We start from the raw sequence: 22,838 nt of genomic DNA on the forward strand, positions 1-22,838 counted from the left end.
TTTACCTTGTGCTGGACACTTAGGGTTGTTTCCAATATGAAATTTCGAACCGCACCTGTAACAATATGTGTTAGATTTTTGTTCAAAATTTTTTTTACCACCAGGACGATTAGAAACAACATTAACATTGCAACTATCATTAGATGCTTGTGAGACATTGCAAACTGTTGAAGAAGAAGCACTATTTTCAGCTAAAATTTTGGATGAAACAACAGAATATTCGATACTTTTTGCGATAACAATAACCTCATCCAATGTAGGATTTTTGCATGTTAAGATTCGCTCCTGAATCTTTTTGTTGAAGCAATTAAAAACTAATTGGTCACGCAAAGCAGTTTCAATGTAAGTACCAAAATCACATTTAGAGGCAAGAACACGCAAAGTTGCTAAGTAATCTTCTATTGACTCTTCTTGAGATTGTTTCCTTTTAAAAAAAACATGACGTTCTACCATGACAGATGGATCATCTTTGAATTGTTTACCAAGGCGAGTTAAGGCTTCAGTATATACATTCCAAGTGTCATCATCAGCTGGGGCTTGAACAACAGTCAAATTGTCGAATAATTGTTGTCCTGCATCACCCAGGTGATTAAAAAGAATAGCCCTTTTTCTTGAAGCAGGATATTCTAAAGCATCTATTGCCTCCAAGTAATTTGTAAATACACGTAACCATTTGTGCCAGGGCGTAGGAGGTTTGCCAGGAACAACTAAAAATGATGGTGGAGCAACAATTCCGTTGTTATTATTGTTGTTAGCTGAAGCCATTAAGAAAAAATAAATATCTTACTTGTATGACGAATCAGCCTTTAAATCCAAAGAAATTGAATATTTAAGTTGGCGTTAAATAAATAACGAGTTGAAAGAAACCTTCGTGAAATTATATGAAATAAAAACAAAGCGCAATTTTTCGGATGCGCAAAATGGCTGCAGACGTGACCTGATGACGTTGCACGCACCACTTGGTACGTGATGAAGACACACGCAATTGCGTGTTATGACGTTGTTGAAGAAAGACTGAGCTGACGCGAGCTGAAAGATAGAGTCGCGAGCATGGAATGCAGCCTCAGTTCAAACAACAACCGGTAAGTGACTGACGGTTGCAGTAAAAGTATCCGAAGAAAATGAATAAAAATAAAACTTACAGTTCCGGATGTTGAACGTGAGAAGAGAAAAATAAATTTGATTTTCCTTTAGTCCATGTTGTTTCCGCGTTGTTTCTCCGTAGTCACAGCGGTATTTGAAAGCGTCAAAAGCCGTCAAGGGTTTATTGTCGGTGGGTCTCAGTTTTTTAAAGTTGAAGAACCTTAGTAAAGCGTCGCCAATATATGTAGTAAGGTTCTTGTAGGCAATGATTCAAGGTAGCCAAGTCTTTGTTAAATTATTTAATGATTTATTTCCAGTAAGTAAAACCCACGACCAGGAATCAAGGGAAGCAGGCTCGTAATGAACTAACATTCTTACAGCAGTATTCTAAGAACACAAAGTAGAATACATGTAAAACGTTCCTTAAAGTAACACAGAGTAAATGTAAGAAATACAATACATACTACAGCAGCCCATTTTCACTAGCTCTTCATGCATTTAATATAAGATTTAAACCGTCTGGTGCAGACTACTTAATGTACAGATGACCGGTATTTGCATGCTTGGATGACTGCACATAATGATGCAATTTTTTCAAACACTTGTCTATGCATAGATTCATATTTGCAGCAACACTGAGCACTCTGTCATGTACACACACAATACAAACACTACTCCAAGGCCAGACCGTTTTCTCCCACACGCTCTGCGTATCCATGCAGTAGTTCTAATGTTAAAGTGCCTTAGCCCGCACTAATGTTTAGGTCTCGCCTGAGCCAGCACATGCGTTGCTCTGGCGAGACTTTTAGTTAGTTGGCTTCAAAAATCCGACCATATGCTTTTTTTGTGGCCTAGAGCGTGCTGTCAAGCTCACAGCTGCATCTGGCTTCCCTTGTATCGTTCGTGGGCACCCTTACAGCGCACAAACACTTTCACTCTTACGGGCGCGTCACTTTCACGGCCAATGCTTGTTGTAGTATTTTCAGCATGCTGTACGCGCTTTAACTTTAATATTATCTGCATTTTCACAGCACATGCAGATGCCATATTCGACAATGGCGCGTTTTTTTTTAGGACTTGTGCCCTGGTCGTACATATCCATTTGGCCCGCCAGGCTCTCTGTAGTCCTCGGTTAGCGCATAATTTTTGGTGACTTCTACTAGATCACGTGTCTCTCTGCAAGTACCGAACTCCCATTCCGCTTGCCTGCAGTACATCTATGCATGTCTCATTGCTGTATCCTGTCTCTGCGGCCCACTCTCTTGCCCCTGAAGTCTACTCTTCCCCCCCCCCCCCCCCCCCTGCCCCCCGCTGTCTGTGCAGTCTTCTCTGGCCTCTGCACTGTACTCTCTCTCTTGCTCTCTTTCTATCGCTCTCTTCGCTTGTCTTGCTGCAGTCCTCTGTGCCTACCTTAGACGTGAAGGAAGTGCATTAAAGATGGAGAGGGGAGAAGGACTCGCCACGTTTGTAGGTGGAATTTAGCGATGGGTGAAGTAGTGCAATTGTTTCCACGCATGTCTAATTTTTTCAAAAACATGCAAATTGTGTGAAACATGTTTGACAGTCTTATGCATGAAAACTCTGTGTGAGGAATAATCTTGTGCTTTAAATGACGTGAGGTACTCGCATGTTGTACTCTCCATAGAGTTTCTAAAGTCGCACAGTGAACTTTGCTAGCTCAGCGCATGACGCCACAGCACACATCCAAGTTTCACACACCCTGCAAGACAGTTAGTGCTCGAGCCAGTCTTCCGCAAGCTAAACTTGCACACTAAATGTACGAAAAACGCAATGTAAAAAAACCCAAGTAGGCAGGATTTAAGGGAGATAAACTCGCAAAAAAAGAAATCAGCTATGCTAGAAAGGTCATTGTAGTCTGCTCCTTCACTCGTTCTCAGTGTTGTGCTCATTCTGTCTCCATGCTCTGCCTCCTCACTCCAGTTTACTGCAGCACTCGTTCTCCATACTCTTTCCACTTTCCTGTCAACGTGTTAGCTCCCACACTGTCCCCTGCAGTCTGCTTGTTCACGAGTTACGTATCAACCAGAGATAATTTAGATAGCTACAGAAAACGTTTAAAAGTATTTTCTTCTTGCATTTGCTGTTTTAGCTATGTATTGATGCGGGAAAAATAAATGCTGGCTTTAGGTCATCACCCTAATTACTGTCCTGAAGAGTAAAATACTGGTCAATCCTGTTAAAAAGAAAAGCCAGGAGGCAACACTAGCCCCAGGAAATAATGTCACTGACACCTTCACTTCAGTGGCCACACAGTAGGTAACCTCAGAGAAAACATGAAGAAAAACAAGCATTGGCATAGCCAATAGGTCTCGCCTTTGGGACCTTATAAGTGTTTAGCCATGCAACAGTTGATGTTGTTGCACCAAGGATATTGTGCTGGATAACTAAACACTTTTAAGGTCCCAAAGGCGAGACCTATTGGCTATGCCAATGCTTGTTATATCAGCTGTATGCCTGGACACAGCTTCAAAACCCCATAAGAGAACATCGGAGGTCCTCATGCATGACAACGAAACGTTATATTTTGGAGTCACTCTTGTGAACTCACTTATTTGCTGATCAATGAGTCTCAAAGCCCAAGTTTATTGCTTGTTCTTCTCTGCTTTATTGCAAATTGCACATGGTAAAATGATAGATTTAAATTAAGATTTTCATTTCTTCGCATAATAAGCTAATGTGATGAAGATAAGATCTTTAACCACATCATTGCTGCAGCAATTCCCCTCCTGTGCTGCACTTTCTGAAATCCCATTGCTTCATGACGAGCTCAGCTCGTCATGAGCAACGAAGGGGTTTTAAAAAATGCCATGCGATGTTGGAACTGTAAGGACAATTTCGTCGATGTGATTGCATCTGATTTTCCAGACTTTTGTTGATTAGGAGTATAGGAAAGGGATGTAGAACCTTTTGTATCCCGTTTCTCAAGAACAGGTCATCCTCGTCTGTGCCTCTAAGAGCTGGGTGCATGAGTGAGCTTCGTACACTGTCGGCCGCCAAGGCCAAACCACAGATTGCCTCCATTTCTAACTTCTTTGATGCTTCTACTTAACACTGTTTATTGTTGTAATGTATATTGGACAGCAGGCTGATCAAGGACATAAAACGACAGCTGTAACATGATATTGCACAGCTACTTTCCATTAGAAATTGTTATCCTTACAGATTAAAAGCATTAACCGTGTAGTCTTGAAGGTAAAAGCAGGATGGAAAACGCACATCCATGTTAGCTTGGCTACTAATTAGAAGGGTCCCATAGTAATTTTGTTGGAGTAAGGACGTCCAACAGTAGGTGGGTAAGTTAGGAACTGTGCGAAACAAGGTATGCGAGAGAACTTGAGCAACGTTTTTTTTAAAGAAACATTTTATTAGGCATTTCAATAAAACAAAATATACAAAAACAAATTAATAGGACATATGAGAAGCAAAAGGCATTACAGTAGGTTCCAATTCTCATGTTTCGGTTTGTCAGACAGTTGAAGTATTTCTACAGTTCAGTCATTATGGATTGTCATATGATGTGGGTCCATGAGGCAAAAAGTTAATTGATTGAAAAATTCCTAGTATTGTCTGTAGTGTTCGTTGGTAACTTGAGCAAGGTTTTAAAATAGTTTACCTTTGTGTCTTAAATTTTAAACCTCACTTTGAACAGAACAAGTACATTTGACTATGGATGGTTTTGTGATGCTTCCAGTGATTTGTTTCTTCCAGTTCAAACCTGAACTTCATGGAACCACCCATTACTAAGATATTAGCTTCAGTTATGTCCCTCAGGAAATTGATTGCATTTAATTCATCCAAGTCAGAGGGATGATAGCCAGATAAGTGGGAAAGAACATCATGCAAATAATCTTTATAAAATGCCAATTACATGCCATTTAAAAAAAAATGTGTTTATTTTTGTCTATGAAGGATTTTAAGTCTCATCAAAAACATGAAGTAAAATTAAAACAATAAGAGAAGAAGAAAAAGATTTCGAAGCGCAGAGCAAGACTACAGAAAATGCCTAAAAGTCAAGGCTGCCAGCCAGTTTGCCTTCCATTAAATCTGGAAGAGTGAATATAAAATAAAGCCTGCTAGCAACTTCTTTCCAAACAGCGTTAAAATATTGCTTTATGATACCATTGCTATGTGCTGTACTTGTTTATGCTCCTTCCTCCATTGTATTTGCATTTTAGCAAAGATAGCGACTCAATAGACTAAATATATTTCCAAATCAAATTTCTCAACTTCTCTTCCAAGCATTAGCCTATATATTGATTCTGTACTTTCTTCCAACATTTGTTAAACCCTAGAGCAAAATACATTTCGAGTATCGATGCAATAGGTTAAAAGTTGCTCATATGTCAAGCCTTCACTCATCTGTGTAGATAAGCATTTTTATTCTGGTAATTTTTATTGAATTAATTTTTACGGGTGTGTAATATAAGTGAAATACAAAAATAATAGTGGTTTCGAATGATTATAAGTAGTGTAAATGCCATGCTTATACTCCTTTCTTGCTTCGGAAGCTGTTCATTCCCATCACTACTAAACTCCTCTACCCATTTTATTATAATACCCTCATTAGTAACATCTCCTAAGGAAATCAATTTGCCAGAGCTAAAAAGAGGTGGGGTGGGTTACAGAATAATCTGCATTTATTTGTAGCTCTCTAAATTGGTCTGACATTCTTTTTAAGCACATCTTCACTTTCATACTACAAAGGAAGGCATCCTAACAGGTTTGCGAGTACCTTATTTAAGGAGCTTTCTCCCCTATCTATCTTATAAAATCCTGTCATTCACAATTCATTTCCTTCCCTCAAAAACAGGTTTGTCACAACAATTAGCCAGTCTGGGAGGCTCTGATTTCTGCATTGAGAATTGGGCAACTACTTGGCTGGAAGCATGTCATACCTTTGAAATAATATTTATTTCCTTTTTTAACTATCTTTATCAGTTGTGGGTACAGTTATTCACTCCTCCCTCCTAAATATCACCGAAAAATGGATGAGTACAAGGAAGTTTCTGGAAATTCGCTCTCGGCAAATAGAATTATCCAACTCTCTCTCCAGTTCTTTTCCTTTTCAACAGTGTGTTCCTACGATTCTGTCTCAACTCTCTCACGGTTAAGTATATATGCTTCTCTCCCGAGGCACTGCTTGATTGACTGGCGTCTCTATGCTACTGACTCCCAGTATTGTAAGAAAGCCTATTCCCTGTAGGACATTCTATTCCTTATGTAAGAAGTCAAGCACCTTCAGTCCTGGATGTCAGCATCATAAACGCATACAACATAAGGTTCTCTCTCCCCCGCCCCCCCTCCCTTCAATCCCACATATTCAACACCAGTACAGCCTTATCTAGATTCACAAAACATGCTTGACTATGCAGCCCATCTTCATTGTCTGAATAGAACAGTCCATAGAAAGCTTTATTCTCAAAAGGTCAATACAAAATTGGACTCCTTTGTGAAACTAATCCTCTTATCCCAGCAGAGGGCTTCGAATGAATGGTTCAGTCCCTATTCCTTTTTGGGCTTGATTACACTAATGCCTTTTCCTTTTGCATGCAAATTCATATGCCACTGCTTGGCAAGTATCAAGATCCAAAAGACTGGAACACATAACCCGTGGGCAAATCGTTCTTGGTTGGCGACCCTTTAAACTATGAGTCTATGTAAACTAGCCTGTATTGTTCATAAAATGATTTGCTTGGAGTATTAAAAAATACTTTGGCTGGAATATGGTCATACCTGTTGGCTCTTACTCACTTTGATGTTCTGACAGGCCTTGATTAGAAACTCCATTCTTCAGAAAACCTAGAACTTTAAGGCAGCCTTTAAGGAGTGCACGGTATTAACATCATTTAGTTTGTGTAGCACATTTTTTTAAAAGATATTACAGGTGCGACAATTGTCCCCTGTAATATTTAAAAAAAAGAATTTAGATGTTTACCTTTTTCCACCCCACTTCCAATTATATCCTCAGAATGTTATAATATTCACGAATGTAAGACTCGAATGAAAGATACATTTAGAAAAATGTGCAGCTGTCACTCTTTTGTCATGTATTTTGATTTTTTTCTACAGTGTTTACTGAGAAATCCTATTTAAACTTCTTCACCAAACTGTATAACTGCGTAGTTGATTGTAATTACGCAAGATGCAGCTTGTGATTATGTGCTTGCTTAAACCTGTCAAAAGCTCTCTCCTGACGAACTACGCTATAGAAAGCACAAATAATTGTTGTTCTCCCTTCCCGTTGGATATTTTGGCAACGTTTGCATAATGCATCTTTTATGATGACCACCACTGGCCTACTTTGCCCATCCTTGGCATGTTTAGGCCTTTCGTGGCATGATGGTGCTCAGCTCTGGTGTAATGAGTCTTTGCATGGGCATGCATAGTATATATTGCAGCCCTGTGCTTAATTGTGACTTTCTCGCTATTGTTGCTGTTTGTTGTTGAATAGTAGCACCCACTGGCATAGTAAATGCCATTGCATATTGTGGGCAACATTTGTGTTATCATGTCAGTTCCTGGCATAATCATGGCATTGCACCCATAGTAGTGATAAACCATGGCACATATATGGCCATACTTTGAATATACTGAGTGTCCTTGACATAGTGATAGCTGTCTCACCATAGTTGTGATTATCCCAGGGCTATAATGGTAACCCTGGCACATGGCGACCCTCCTTGATATATTGTGGGTATTGTTGACATAATGGTGGGTATAACGTGTAACGGTGACTTTCTATTGTATAGTGTTGGCCTTGGCATTTGGTGGTTTCTGATCGATGTGTATGGCATGTGGGTTTTTTGTCAAGGGACTGCAGATCTGATGTTGGCCTTTTCGTTATATTTAAAGTGGATTTTGAGGTCTCATTCTCATTTAGAAACGTTTATTGAGGATTTTATTTCCTTTGTGCTAGAGAGCTCTTAATGCTATTATTTCACAGCTCCTGTGGAAGTATTTAACCATATATTGATATAGTTTAACAGTCATATCTACTACCGTGTGACACCAGAGCCTGTATGATAAATGTACCCTAAGGCATGTGTATTCTGTCCAGACTTGCAATCTCTGTCATCTAATCTGTAACTTCCATCTCAGACAGGCCTCAAGTGACCGACAGCCCTGTTTATGGTCTAAAATTGTGAGTGATATGTAGCTATTCGTTTTCACAGCTTGTACCAAATACATTTACGTTCGTAATATATGATTAAGATTGGGGAGCTTGGTAGTACGAAAGGTATAGAATATTGAACAAATATTCTATTCACATCTTGTAACAATAACTTTAATCCTAAATTCCACACCCAGAACATGTGAAGTGCCTCAAAACATTTGGCTATGTAAACAATGTGTAGGATTGTTCTGAAAAATCCACTTGGTTTGCCGTGATGGTTTCAAGGATTTTTGGTTGTGTAACACCTCTGTCCCTACACTTCTGTGGAGTGTAGAATTCAATTGGCACACTATTCACATCAATAAAATAGTAGTCATTAATCTTCAGACCTGCCTATAAAACTGTTGCTGGTTAGTAATTTTATTTAAAAATTGCTTTGTAAAATGCACCTTTGACCCATTGCTTAAAGAAATTTCTGAAGAATTATAGAAGGGGGCAATGCAACTGCCACCCAAAGATCTCTTGGAGAATGTAGGTGTGCCTGGTTAACTCATTCCGTGCAATTCCAGGTAGCTGTGCGTGCCCCACTTTTTTCTTAGTTCAGCTTCCGTCACTGGTGAGAAATGTTGTCTTTCGCTCCGCCGTCAGCTAGTCGAGTGGGAGAGTTCAAAGCATTTTCTGTAGCTCATGGAGCATTCCCAGGTTCCTTGCGTGTCCTGCAAACAGCCAGGGTTGGTTTCTCAAGTAGTCCACGCACAGAATATTTTATTTATTTTAAGTGATTATATTTTTCTTTTAGTCTGCAAAAGATTTATGAAAAATAGATATGCCGGGAGAGGTTTACAGCATGGCAAAATCCACATTCCATTGTGCTACTTCATGGTGCTATTTGAATGTCCCCACAGGCTTTTCGTGAAGACCTTGAAAGTCTCATTCAGGATCAGATGAAGAAGGGCAACAACCCAACGGGGCTGCTGGCGTTGCAGCAGATAGCCGATTATGTGATTGCAAGTTCCTTTGCTGGATTCGCTTCTTCGCCCCTCAGTAAGCAAGAACACTGTATGTGACGGTTTCCAAATTTTTTATCTTTTCAAGAAGTGTGTTTATTTGTACCTTTGTATTGTAAGGTAACACTTTTTATAGTTTATAATGTGTTTTGATCCACTGTGGAACTAGCAATGGTCAGTGATAATGATGTCCTCTGGTGCCCTCAACCATGCTCTCAAGAGTTTATTTAATGCACATTCTCACCATTCTATAGGATAGCCGGAGACAGAAATGCTACTGAATAGTAGCTGTGGTTTGCTCTATACAATGACAGCATGACGCTTTACTCTAAGGGCTGGCCTGTGATGTGTGGATGGGAGCATGTCTTCTCAGCACTTCCAGGGCAGTGGATTGGGAGAGGAAAATTAAAACCTATATATTGGGCCATCTTTTATTTTTCTTTCAGGCCAGGGAAATACTCCTTTCTTGGAATAATAGCAAGTAAGTGCTGCTTATTTTTCTATTGAGATCCTCCCTTTGATCAGTGAGGCTTGATGTTGCAGACCAGAGGAGTAGGAAAATGCCATGTAGTGAAATAGGCTTGGTACAAGCTCCTGCCTCTACTAACTTTGTGAGTAGCCAATACAGGAAAAAATGTGTGTTACGTTTGGGATTTGGCTGTCCTCTCGCCCTTCACCCGCCGCCCCTCCAGCTCTGAACTGGGGCGTTCACCCCTTTGGTGGGAAAATTAAGCTGAATTAAAACCCCCTTCTGCCCCTTTGGGTTTTTTGAACTCCTTCTTGCAACTTCTTCAAACCAATGGTTAAATATCTAGTCATTTTAAATCTTTAACTTTCATTTGGCAGTATTTTGTTGTACTGGACTTACCCTTATATTCAAGAGACCTGCTTCAGAAAGGAGAAAGCTATGTTGGAAATTGAGGCTAGGTATGTTTGCAGCCCCATTTTTGAGCGGTATACAGAAAGTTCCTGCATCCTGAATGACTGAGTCTCTGGGGTCTGTTCCAGGCCACATGTTTCATATATTCTTTTGTAGACTACTGTTCAAAATTCTAAAGGTTTTTTTGGAAGGCCTGATAAATATAGTTGAAGGCAATGAAAAGGAAGATGAACTTACTTTTCTATTTCCCGTTTCTCCCACACGTATTGTATTTACATGTTGTAAATTAGTTAGGCTCTATACTGTAAATGTTGGTGAGTTATTTGTTTATTTTTAAATGAACTTGCTTCCCAAAATAAAGTGCTTCACCTGTGTACAATCTCATGTAGCCACATTTGACTAAATAAGACATACATTTGCAGACCCTAGAAATGAGGTGAAACAATCTGGACTGTAGCCAAAGTTTTTTTTCTTGTACAAAATAACCAGTATTGGATTTTAAGATGGTACTGTATATTCTTGACTCTTCCCCTTGTAATGTAATTAATTCCTTCACCAACTTTTCTCACTAGAATAAAAAATATATTCACTATATAACTGATGTGAATGCTGTCATCCAACTTTTAAAATGTTGTTACTATTGCTGGTGTTACAAAAAGGATGCTTTTACTAGGAGTAGGGCGTGACACGTCTGCGTGCCATAGAGCCCTGTTTCCACGGACATACCAAATACACGTTGCTCCCTTTGAGAGTTATAAAGGAGATAACTTTCTTATTGGATTCTGAGTTAAAATATTTGTTTCTTTCACTGTTTTCTTCAAAAGTGGTTGGAATGTGTCTTCAGCCACGTGCTGGACCTGAAAACGTCTCATAAACTGTCATTTTAAAGATTCAGCAGTGCCCTAGTGCACGTGTTTGCACCCCTAGGCTTTGCCCCCTCTTGTGCATCACCTGTATTTTTGTTTATTGGCCTGACACAAAGATCTCCTCCTAGCATACCTTACTTTTCAGTGGTGGCTTACTCTCGGATTACCTCAGTTTCTGGAACATGCGTTTTCTTTTTCAGTTCATTTGGTTAAAAAACAAAAACAAATCCAGTATGTTGATTTCTTGCTGAAATGGCATGCATCAAGGGCATCAAATTATTGCAAAACAAATTTTATAAATAAGTTCTATATTCCGTTGTACATACCCTTTCACTTGGGATTCGCACACTCAGACTCCATGTCCGGGCACTAAATAATATATACAAGTGCTACCTGGATCCATGTGGCTGCAATAAAATCCCAGAAAGAATCTGCACCTATTTGCGATGCACACAAAGTGCTTTTTTAATGGAAGTAGATAGCAATTCTTCAACAGTGAAATCGATATAGAGACCGGCATCGGAGGCAGCTTCAAATTGGCCCTCTTCCAAGTATGAACATAGAAAACATATGTCAAGCTAGTTCTCTAGAGTTCAATGGTTTCGGGTGTCCAAATGCAATACTTTTATCCAGATCTGCATGTTGTCCCAGGACTCGAAGGGGTCTGGATTCTAGTGAAAAGTCACTGAAAGCCAACAAACCTACTTCTTGGCCTTAAACGTTGGGGAGTGAAAGGTCAGCAGCCAAGGCTGATTTGTGAGTGATGGTGCACAGTAGAAACTCCAGTTGGTGTTACAACTTGTATACAAAAGTACAAGACTTGTTCATACGCAAACGTTCAAATGCTTAGTGAAATCTTTTTTAGTCTTGCAGTGTTACTTTCAGCACATATGATGCAAGCGAACTGACTTTTCTAAATGCAAATTCAGGCAACTTTAGGTGCATTAATATGATCTGTGAGGGAGTACTAAACTATTCTGATGATGAAGTGCTTACTCTGCAGGAAAAGAGTGCAATTGTTTTGTTGAGGCACCTTAGCAAAGTCGCACTTTTGTTGAGTGCATGTCTGCGTGTTGGCGTTCCAGGTACAACCTCATGGGTCGATCACATCTGTCTTCCAGTTTGTTGCTATGGAGTATTTTCTGCCGCTGGGTGCACAGTTAGGTGGGACCATGCCTTCAAAAATTAAACAGTTTATGTTCAGTAATGTGACATTAGAAACATACCTGCAAAATAATCATTCCTCTAGTAATATAGCTGGCATCAAACATTTATTTAGTCCATACATTTACCTGAAGTTGAGGCCACACTAGGACATTCCAGACTTCTCTTAACACTGATAAAATGCTATTTAACTGGATCCTATCTTATAAAAGTGAAATGACATGATTATGCAAAGACTACATAATTGTAAATTGTATATATCAATTTTGGGTATTATGTCTATTTTTGACATAAGGATGTAAAATATAAACTGAAATTTATATATGTGCCTATATATTGTGTATATTATATGCAATTTGAAATGCTTAATAGCTTGTATATGGAACATCATTTATCCTTACCTCAGGCAAAGTGCTGTGATGTCTGTAGACAATGTCCTCTCTTTACAAAACCATGAATGAATGAAACAAGACTATATATCCATAGCCCCAAGCCACTGTTAATTGCTCATGTTTCTTGTGCAGTCCAGGTACTTTTTTTACCTGATACCTTGTCTGATAACTGAGATGTGTGACCAGAAGAGCTCTTTTAGAGGCTGGTTGAGGATTCAGGAGAACTCTGATTGCCTGTTCTTGGTATACTCCTTACTCCCCAGCCATTCTGTTTCCATATTCAGTTAGTGGAAGTGTGTGTTTTAGCTCTGAGTGTAAAGGTATTAAATACATTGTGTTCTTTTCATTTACATTTACACCAGTTGTTTTTATTACTTTTCTCTTACTTTTTTATTTGTCTTTTTTTAGGCTTGGGTGTAGTTACACCAATCAATGACCTCCATGCCTTGCCAGAGTCCTGCTTGGTTAAAGGAGAAAAGCTAGCCCGTTGTAAGCTCGCTAGCATGTACCGAATGGCTGACCTCTTTGGATGGGCACACATCCCAAACTCCTACATTACAGTGAGAAATGTTTTGTCAGATTGTGCTTTGCTCTGATTTGGTATACTATACCAATTTCATTTACATATTTCCTCTGTTTAGCAATGTAAACACCGTGTCAGTGACTTGAACATGCCTTCACTTCAATCAGCATGATGGGGACAATATTCTATATATTATAATAATAATAATTTTCATAGTTAGTCATGTACTGTAATCATGCCTTAATAGTCTTAGTGAAAAGTTAAAGTGAGTTCCAATGTGTTTAGATCTTGATGAGAATTTTAAGGGCTTTAAGCCAGACAAGATAATTGATCGAAGATCCAATAATAGCAATTTATAGTATCTTATAAATATGATTTCATTAATTTATCAAAAATTAAGCTTTGAAATCACACAGCACATTGAACAAAAAAAAGTTCTCAAAATGTCTCACACTGTAGAAGTTATCTAGAACAACCTTCAAACTGTGATACGCATCAATTATTTTTTAATGTTATTCAGACACATTTATAATTGGCTTTATTGGGCAACCCATAGGCACATGGTCAAATGTACTTTAAGACATTCCAGCAATGAAAACATCTAGCTCGGTAGCAATCTGATTTTGTGCTCGCAGTGCAGAACTTGTAGTTCAAACTTTGAAACCTTGGTCATCTTGTATGAAAGTGAAGTTTTTTACATGCAGGTTTAAGACCTCCATGACTTCTTGATCTGCCATAATCAATACCGTCATTTCACTATTGGCCTGCTCTCTTGTTGTCTAAACTTGTCAACCTGCATTTAGTTTCCTAACCTATGGTAATAACATGCCTCTGTATTACTCCGAAGATGGTACATGAGCTGTTTCAGTAATTCACCACTGGTTGTTCAATAACAAGACGGTGGAGATCCTCATGTGTCACTATCTTGTTGTACCAACTGCGACTAGGCGGTCAGGCTGTGCTTTTGCGAATTTAAAGTGTGCTTAGCTCGGGATGCACCCCTCAAGCTTACCTTTTATTAATCTAGTCAGCACTGAGACCTATGCTACTGTCTTCGGTTTTAACTCCATTAGAACCACATCAGTGTTTATCCAGTTTTAGTGTGACTTTTTCCTGTGCTTTCATTTTAAAAACCCGAATGGGGGAGTCTTTAATGCCAAAGCATGACCTTGAACCCTGCAGAAAATGTGGCCGTTTTCTTTCATTGGCTCCACTTATTTTCACTGGCAAAGTAGATTGCATTTTCAATTAACTGGCAAATATGTTGGATCAAATGCAGTCTACCAAGAAATGCAAATATATTGGTTTCATTTTGAAATTCATCAGATCCTGCATGATCCTGAATGGAGCAATACATCTGTTATGTATGTTCACTAGTACATTGCTTATCTCGATCATTTACTGAGGGGCAAGGGAACACTTGGAGCTGAACACTTCAATACTAAACGCCTAGAAGAGATGGATTAAGTGTAGATCGAGCATTAGCTCGAACTTGATTTACCTTCCTCCTTGTGCAAGGGGTGAGAAGTCAGATGGGAATCCAAACCTAATTGTTTCAGAAACCATCAGACAGCAATAGCCTTTAGGAATAATGCAGCTAACAATCTACCATCTTGGAAATGACAGACCTAGTTTTCAAAACTGCTGCCAGCTAAGCACGCGCTAATAGAAGAGAAAGAATATGATACAAGTCAAGAAGAAATGGTTTTAAAATATAGAAACGTGTTATCCTGCTGAAGGTGTTCTTTCAAGCCACAAAAAAGGCAGATACATTTTTTTGGCACGGGTTGCTAAAGTAAAATATATCAGACTAAAAATGAATGTCTCTCGTTTCCAAATATTTGTGCTTCTAGCATGAATATAAAACAAGTGATGAACAGCTGTTAGAAAATATTACAGTCAAAGTATTGTTTGTAAAGATTCTGAGGCGAAACCAATGTTCGCCAAATAAAGAGCAAGTTGAAACCTGGTGATACTTACTAGACTACACTGCTTTCATCTTCCACTTTAGGGACATTATCTTGCCTCCACTGGATGCATTTTAATAACTTAATCAAATCAGGTGAAATCGTCCATCCCCATATGGGTAAGGCCATCAAAATCCTTGTGAAAATTGGATAGATTGAGTTCTCAAGATCAAGTTATCCGAACACTAAAGTTTAATTATTTCTAGATCTAAGAAATCACCTCTAGTGAGACATTTTGTGGATACTGGCATAAACTAAAAAAAAATGATTTCCAAATTGATAACAAAAAAATGTTTTGCCACGGGACAGCCTGAGGCAACTGGTCTAAAAACAGGACTTGCTTTGTTCTTCAGGATTAGCGGTTATTCAAGAACTCTAATGTATTTGTGGATGAACTTTGAACGACAATCATCAAAAAGAAAGACCGGAGTTAAAAAGGGTGGGGGGAGCAAGCAGTAAGTGGGCAGAGGTTTGGCAATACAGAGCTGGTATAGGCAAGAGGAAACAGATAACAGAGGATCGACATCCCATTTTGGGTGTTTATCTAGATGACTAGAGAACTAGCTTTGATGATTACAGAGGTAATCTAGGTATGGAATAAGTATATAAATGAATGTACCCCTTTTTTTGATTTGTGGGATGTTTGTGTGTTCTGTTTATGTCGTCATGCATTGTCCGCTTCCTCTTGAAGAAGATAGTGCCTTGACAGTTTGAAATTGATTCATAAACGTCCAAATAAATTATTTTTGTGAAAGGATCCCCTTATAAATTAGAAGTATTTGAAAAATTTGTAGAACACAAAGTGATGAATTAGAACTACAAGTATGGCGGTGTTAGCAGACTGGGTGTCACCAGTGTTATTCTCCTCTGCTTTTATTGGCTAATTTTAAGTATCGGGATGGCCTTGCACACTTAGTTTTGTTTCTTGTGAGCTGGCATGGAGTGATTTACCGAGTTGTGAATTCAGTATAGGGCACTAGGTGAAGTAGTGTGGCTCACTGGTTAGAGGCGGCAGACCCGAGAGCAGAGGACGGCCCGGGACCAGGGTTCGATTCCCGGCGCGGCAGGTTTCTGGACCAGGGTCAGCGGACTCGATAATTCTCTCGCCTCGGTGCCCACTCTGATCAGCGATCACACTCGGCAACTCTGGGCATTAGCTTGCCTCATCTTCACTAACGGCCCCACCAGACCGCCGGGGATGCCTGGTCTCACCCTGGAGATACCCATTAAGGGACCATCTCTCAGGGAAGCCAGGAAGGGTTTCGCAGCGGTCGAAGCGCCTTGGGACCCTACGGGTAAGTAGTGCGCTATATAAATGCCTATACATTTACATTTACACATTTACACTATATATAAGAACATGTTGACCCTAATGAGGGCACTATTGGATGTCATAACTCTTTTCGTAAAAGGACTTTGGGTTACTGGCGGGTTTGCTTTGGGAGGCTGTGTTAGCGGTCGTTCAACTATTTTCTTGGAATATCTGAAATCGCATTCTTTCTATGTGTGTTTGAAGGGGCTTTGTAGGGAGGGGGGCTAGGATTGTAATTTACCAAACCCATGAATGTAGGCATTTGCTGTTGGGACAGAGCTCATTCATTGTATCCACTCCTATCTGATGACACAGCTTTCTCATTCCCAGGCAAAAGTGGGAAAGAAAGCTTCAGGCTTGAGGAAACTACTGTAGTACAGATTACAAATCTGCGCCAACAATCCTTATTATAATTGAGAGAAGCAGCACTGCAAATACCTAGTTTTTCGAATGTTGCTGTAGTAAACCTCACACAACACACCTTGAGAACTTGACATCTTGGCTCACACATTGCTCGAACAAAGCTTTTCTTTCTCTTAGTAGAGCAGGTAGTTGGAAAATAGTGGTTCCATGTTTACAAATAAAATGTACTAGTGAAAGACGGTGTGAAATTTCAACAAACAGTATACCACTACTTGTACTAACTATTAAATTGAACTAAAGTAGTCTTTTGAAAGATGCAGTTGGATTAATCTCTTTAAGTGCAAACGGTGGTAGACACCAAGCATATTCAGGAATTAGTTTCAGGATCACTGACCCCCTGCTCCCCCACATGCCTTACATACAGAGAAAAATAATACAAAAAAAAAAATAGCTCTTCCCATTTCTCCACAGTAATTTGTAAGAGTTGTACTCTTCTCTTCTGCATTTCTAGGCATCGCAATAGACTTCAAGTTAATTTCAAAAGAGACCTTTACACCACCTGTGCCTAACGCGGTCTGTTTGCTTAGCGGGGTTTTTCTATCCTCTTCTCGAGATTGTCATCTCTTTTAATAACTGTCAGCCTCTGTCTGAAGATAAGCTCGCCTATCTGATTTGACAGAAGCTTGTTTCATACTGCAGATCTCTATATTCCTTTTTGTCTCTCTGCTCCAGAACACACTTTTCTTGTGTATAAAAAATGTGGTCAGAAATTAGATTCTCAATGACCCGTTATAATAATTTAATAAAGATTTAAAATTCCATTCGCTTTAAGAAATGCTCCCATTCCCTCACAGTTTGCTGGCCAGTCTTCCTAGCACAAAGGGCCGGAGGTAGATTTTGAAATATGCATTTAGGACCCATCCGAACCGCCTTACCTTAAAGAAAGAATTGGAAATTCACCACTTCCTTCTTCATCAGAACCAATATACATTTAATTGAAGCAGTGCTAACGAAAAAATCTGTGAATATCCCACTAGTCTTTTAAGATAGTAAAGCCATGAATACATTTACTTGGCCTTCTACCATGCATGCATGGTTTATTAGCACAGAGGCCTTTAAAATAGAGGAGCCTTCTGCGTTTATGATTTGATTTATGGCCATCTCCTCCTTTGTTTAGGCTGCATCTCGTATGGGTCGGTAGACATTGTACAAGTGATTAAAGTTGCAGGGCCGTGTACTTTTGAGTGTGTGGCTCAAGGAGTGTGTTGTAGAAATGGCTGTTGACCTTGGACGGTCCTAAAAATGGGTCCTCATCAAATTCCAAGTGCACGTTGTGCTAGTGGGCAAGATGCTGTACGGGTGTGACTGACTGAGTCGTTTTCGGTCTTTCCTTAAAGCCTTCCCCTACAGTCTACCAGAAAGGTTTGGGCGAACATTCCCACAATAAAATGGTGTTATGCTTGAATTTGTGAGAAGGCAAAGAGAAAATGGAAGTGGGGAATAACAAGGAATGAAATTTTGGTTTAGAATGGTCATGCAGCATGGAAAGTCATAGACCAGAAAAATAGTGGAATGGCGTAAGCCGATGGCGGAGCTGGACGCTGTTGATATTTTCATGCTTCATTTTGAATGTAGAAACTGAAAAAAAGAGCTGAATTTTTGGCACTTTTTCCATGTATGCCTGTTTAACCAACTTATCCTTCAACAACATTTTTAGGTTCGAGTAAGCAAAGAACAGGACCACATTCTGATTATTCCTAGAGGACTCTCCTTTTCTGAAGCTACAGCCTCAAATCTGGTATTTATCTATTTTTCTTGTTAAACTGAGAAAATCTGTTAATAATTTTGTGATACTATGCTATTTCTCATTCCAGCAGAAGTACCGCTACATTTGACTCATAACTCTATTGTAATGCCATCCTACGGACCCATGGTTGCTCCCAGGGGCATCTGTTAAGTCCCAGAATAGAAAGTCACAAAGACGGTCATTTCAGTCTTCTAATTCGGCAATGAAGATTTTGGCCCCAAAAAAGACAGTTTAAATGGCAATAGCTCTGTGTTTGTTCAACCTCGTAATTCCTGTGAATTCACACATGTGACTTTGAATTGATTTAATTCTTGGTGGTTAGAATATACTGCCAGACAAGAATTTAGATGCCCAATTTAGATGCCTGCGGACCTTGGTTTAATCACGGTGATAACTACTCCTTCTCCACCATGGTTACACCTGTCTGATGGCCCAGTGGAGTAACGGCCGTCAGAGGCAGACCTGCAATACTGTCCACCTAATTTAGATGGGCGGAATTAGGCCGTTTTTCACTGCCAGGAAAACCCTGGCAATATAGGGGAGTGAAAACTGCTAAATACCCCTCATGTTGACAGAGCCCTGCACCAATCTGCAAAAAGCATTGACAGGAACTTCAGTGACGGCCAATGCTTTAGAAATGACGGCATCTCTATCGGGACGACTGAGTAATTTACTCAATCGCCCTTGCAAAGAAATGGGCAGTCCAACCAGATCTCAACTTGATCCATGGTCTTAATGGGTAGGATTGTAAAATGTGCAAATCTCACTTGCTCGCATTTCAATTACTTTGGGTTTGTGGGTATTCATGTTTTCAAATGTGTTGAAACATTGTAATTACATAAATGTAAAGCAATGTGAGCCTACCTTGATTCTAATCCCTATGGAAATGTATGCATCATTGACTGTGAAAATGGTTTTGTTTCAATGGAAAGGTGGAGCACCCTGCACATTTAGTAATTCCAATTGTATTTTCAATTAAATAATGCTAGGTGCCCCCATTTTGTTTACTATATGTGTCTATATATATTTGCTTTGTGCACATAATCTTCTCTACTGTTCCTTGATTCAGAATTCTAGTCCGAATTTGTTTTGTCAGTTCCTGCATGCCACTAAAACAGCTCCTGCTTACTTAAACCTTCCAACAATGGTGTGTCTATCCCCAGGAAACAACATGGCTTTTGTATATAGTATTATGTGAATAGCTTTTATAAATAGTCATTATTTTAACAGAGGTTTTGGAAATGTATGAACAGACATCTACTAACACTGCTAACATTTCAGTTACCATTTATACCTAAAGGGATGTAAAATTAGCTTGGGTTTAGTTTATAAAAAAAATAAACACATTTTGAATGCAAGAGATTCACAAATTATTAGAAAGCCTTGGTTGCTTAGCAGTTAAGTTGTGTGTACTGAATTTAAGATTCGTACCTTTAGATCACTTTCAAGAACTAACCACACAATGCTTCAAATGCTCGCTTTGACTTTCGGCTGCTACCAGTTTCTGTGTATCCTTATAGTGTTGCTTGCAAAGTTGACAGGTTAATCGTAATATGCGTTTCTTGTGTTGACTGTGATAGTGGTACACAGTGGATTCACATTTTTCCTTATCTTGAAGACTAACTGTCCATAGTTTGCTCCAATAATGTAACAGTTTTTAACTTCTAGGTGACCCTAGATTCAGTGGGCAACACTGTGATTGGTTTTATGCGTGCCATGAGATATGCATTCTATTTTTTATGCATTCTATTTTTTATTTTATATAGCATTACCTTGATCCAAAGGTATCGGGTATCAGAGCGCTTTACATGAACACCAGTTGCATTACACATGGACTCATTCATTTTTGATGTTGTTAAGCACAGGGAGCGGTAAAAAAACCTTTACAACGCGGACATTACACCGCGATACCTTCACAATGCGGTTGTTACAACAACCGTGTTGTTACAACACAGTGCCATTATAACACATGTCGTTACAACAACTTGCTCTAGATGGTGCTTCCCTACTATTTCACACACTTGAGTTGGAATAGTAAGTCATACTATTCCTAAGTCCAGAGCGCCAACTAGAGCAAGTCATTGTAATGACTTGCGTTGTAATAGTCCTGCGTTGGAACAATGTGGTCGTTGTAACAACCGCGTTGTAAAGGCACGCGGTGTAATGGCTCGCATAGTAAAGAGTCCTATTCACAGGGAGCATCTAACATCATAACGGAAGTACCTCTGTCAGTTCTACTAGTTCCATTTGTCTTAATTCACAGTATTTTACTAAGGTATATTAAACTATGAAATGCAGAGTAAAAAGAATTTTAAATGTTGAAATTATTTCAATTGCGCTTCCCCCATTTCTCTTCCTGTAGTTTCGCTCATGCTCGAGAAAATCTTTTTTCCCGGCAATAATTACTTTTGACATTGAACAAGAAAATGCTTGGAAATCTAGATTGTTGTTGACAGTGAGTGGTTATACACTCTCTCTCCGATGCTGAAAGTTCTAGTGCTGATCCTGGCATCAAGAAACAAGATTCCACTGTCGACGTTTGCCGCTTTCTAAAATGTGTTCTGAAGACTTAGATGTAAAAGCTACTGATGGGTAGCCAACTGATAATAACAGTGGTAATTTTTGAAGGAGTTCAACTGCCCTACCAAGAAAACGCAGCAAAAAAGGACTATAGTAGTAAAGGGAAAAAAGGCTGAAGGGAGAAGATGAGTGTGAAATAGTAGTGAGGATAAGGAACAGTTTGAAATTGCTGTTTTTATATATCTCGGCCTTTAGCATCACCTCAGCCAGTCTGTCCGAGGAGTACATAAATTCTTGTCATCCTGGTCATATATGATTAGGTGCCTTAGAACATCTTTGCTACTACATGTGTAGCACCCATGGTACAGCCTGAATGCTAATTGGATGTACGCCCTCCTACATTAGTGGGAAGATCACCATTTTCATAAAGAGACAGTGTGAGGAGGAATGCTATCAAAGAGTGAAGCAGCAGGACTGTCTGTAAGCTGCAGACATAGAAGACCAACAGAGGCTCTGGGGATGAATTCATGGGAAGGCTATGTAGAGCTGAAGGCCAAGTGTATTTCAGGGTCTTCGACATCTGAAGATTTTTTTCAACCTTTAGCAGAAAAATACAGTAAAATGTAGTCGTCTTGTTCATGAAGAATCAGGGGGAAGACAATTTCCTATTTGCAGCCGTAAATAATGAACAAGCATTTACAATGCAATGGTCTCGGCAATATTATAGGTAGAGCTATTGGAATTGCTCATTATTTTTTTATCTTTTTTGTATCCCTAAATAAATTGCATTGTTATTTGTATTGGCATTAGCTTTATTTTTTGCATATGTGATACCTATTGCATTAGCAGAGAGAGAGTGAGGTAGCGAGATAGAGAGAGCGAGTGAGGTATTGAAATAGAGAGAGAGTGAGGTAGTGAGAGAGAGTGAGGTAGTAAAGAGTGAGGGAGAGTGATGTTGTGAGGTCGTGAGATATAAGCATAGAGTGATGTTGTGATGTAGTGAGATGGAGAAAGAGATAGTGAAAGAGAGTGAAAGTGAGTTAGTGAGATAGAAGTGAGGTAGTGAGATAGAGAGTGATTGAGGTAGTGAGTTAGAGAAAGAGAGTGACGTTGAGAGGTTGTGAGCTAGAGAGTGAGGTAGTGAGAGTGAGGTAGTGATGTTTTGAGAGAGAGAAGTTGTGAGATAGTGAGGTAGTGAGATAGAGTGGAGTAGAGAGTTATGTAGTGAGAGATAGGTAGATAGAGAGTGAGGTAGTGAGAGACTGAAAGTGAGGTACTGAAAGAGTGAGGTATAGGGATGTTCTGAGGTAGTGAGATAGAAACAGTGAGTGAGTTTGTGAGGTAGTGAGATCGAGAGAGAGTGAGGTAGTGAGTGAAAGTGACTTAGTGAGATAGAAAGAGAGAGAGTGAGGTAGTGAGAGAGAGTGAGGTAGATAGAGTGAGGTAGTGAGACAGAGAGAGTGAGGTAGTGAAAGAGTGAGTTAGGGATGGAGAGTGTTTTTTGGTGGTTGTGAGATAGAAATAATGAGTGATGTTGTGACGTAGTGAGATAGAGAAGGATTAAGGTAGTGTAAGAGAGAGTGAAAGTGACTTAGTGAGCTAGAAAGAGAGAGTTAGTGAGATGGAGTGATGTAGTAAGTTGGAGAGAGAGAGAGTGAACTTGTGAGCTAGTGAGATAGAGAGTGAGTCAGCGAGAGAGTGTTGTAGTTATTTTTTGAGTGAGTGACCTGTGTTATAGTTAGGTAGTGAGAGTGATATTGAAATAGAGTGATGTTATGGAGAGAGTTAGTGAGAGAGAGAGTGAGATAGTTTTATAGAT

General features: G+C 39.4%; 1 protein-coding gene across 10 annotated transcripts in view; it reads left to right on the forward strand.

Annotated features, from left to right (window-relative positions):
* The window catches only part of ADD3 (adducin 3), a 462,930-nt gene that overhangs the window by 274,724 nt on the left and 165,368 nt on the right, over positions 1-22,838 (forward strand). For 6 of the 10 annotated variants that reach the window (XM_086922758.1, XM_086922761.1, XM_086922759.1 and 3 more), the window contains 3 exons: positions 9,124-9,277; positions 12,936-13,087; positions 18,410-18,490. In XM_086922758.1, coding sequence (XP_086778884.1) covers positions 9,124-9,277; positions 12,936-13,087; positions 18,410-18,490 — 387 coding nt within the window. The remainder of the gene's footprint in view (positions 1-9,123; positions 9,278-12,935; positions 13,088-18,409; positions 18,491-22,838) is intronic. The other 4 variants (XM_086922760.1, XM_086922763.1, XM_086922767.1 and 1 more) reach the window with 1 other exon arrangement.

Source organism: Lissotriton vulgaris, chromosome 5 (genome assembly GCF_964263255.1).
Source record: "Lissotriton vulgaris chromosome 5, aLisVul1.2, whole genome shotgun sequence".
Taxonomy (NCBI): domain Eukaryota; kingdom Metazoa; phylum Chordata; class Amphibia; order Caudata; family Salamandridae; genus Lissotriton; species Lissotriton vulgaris.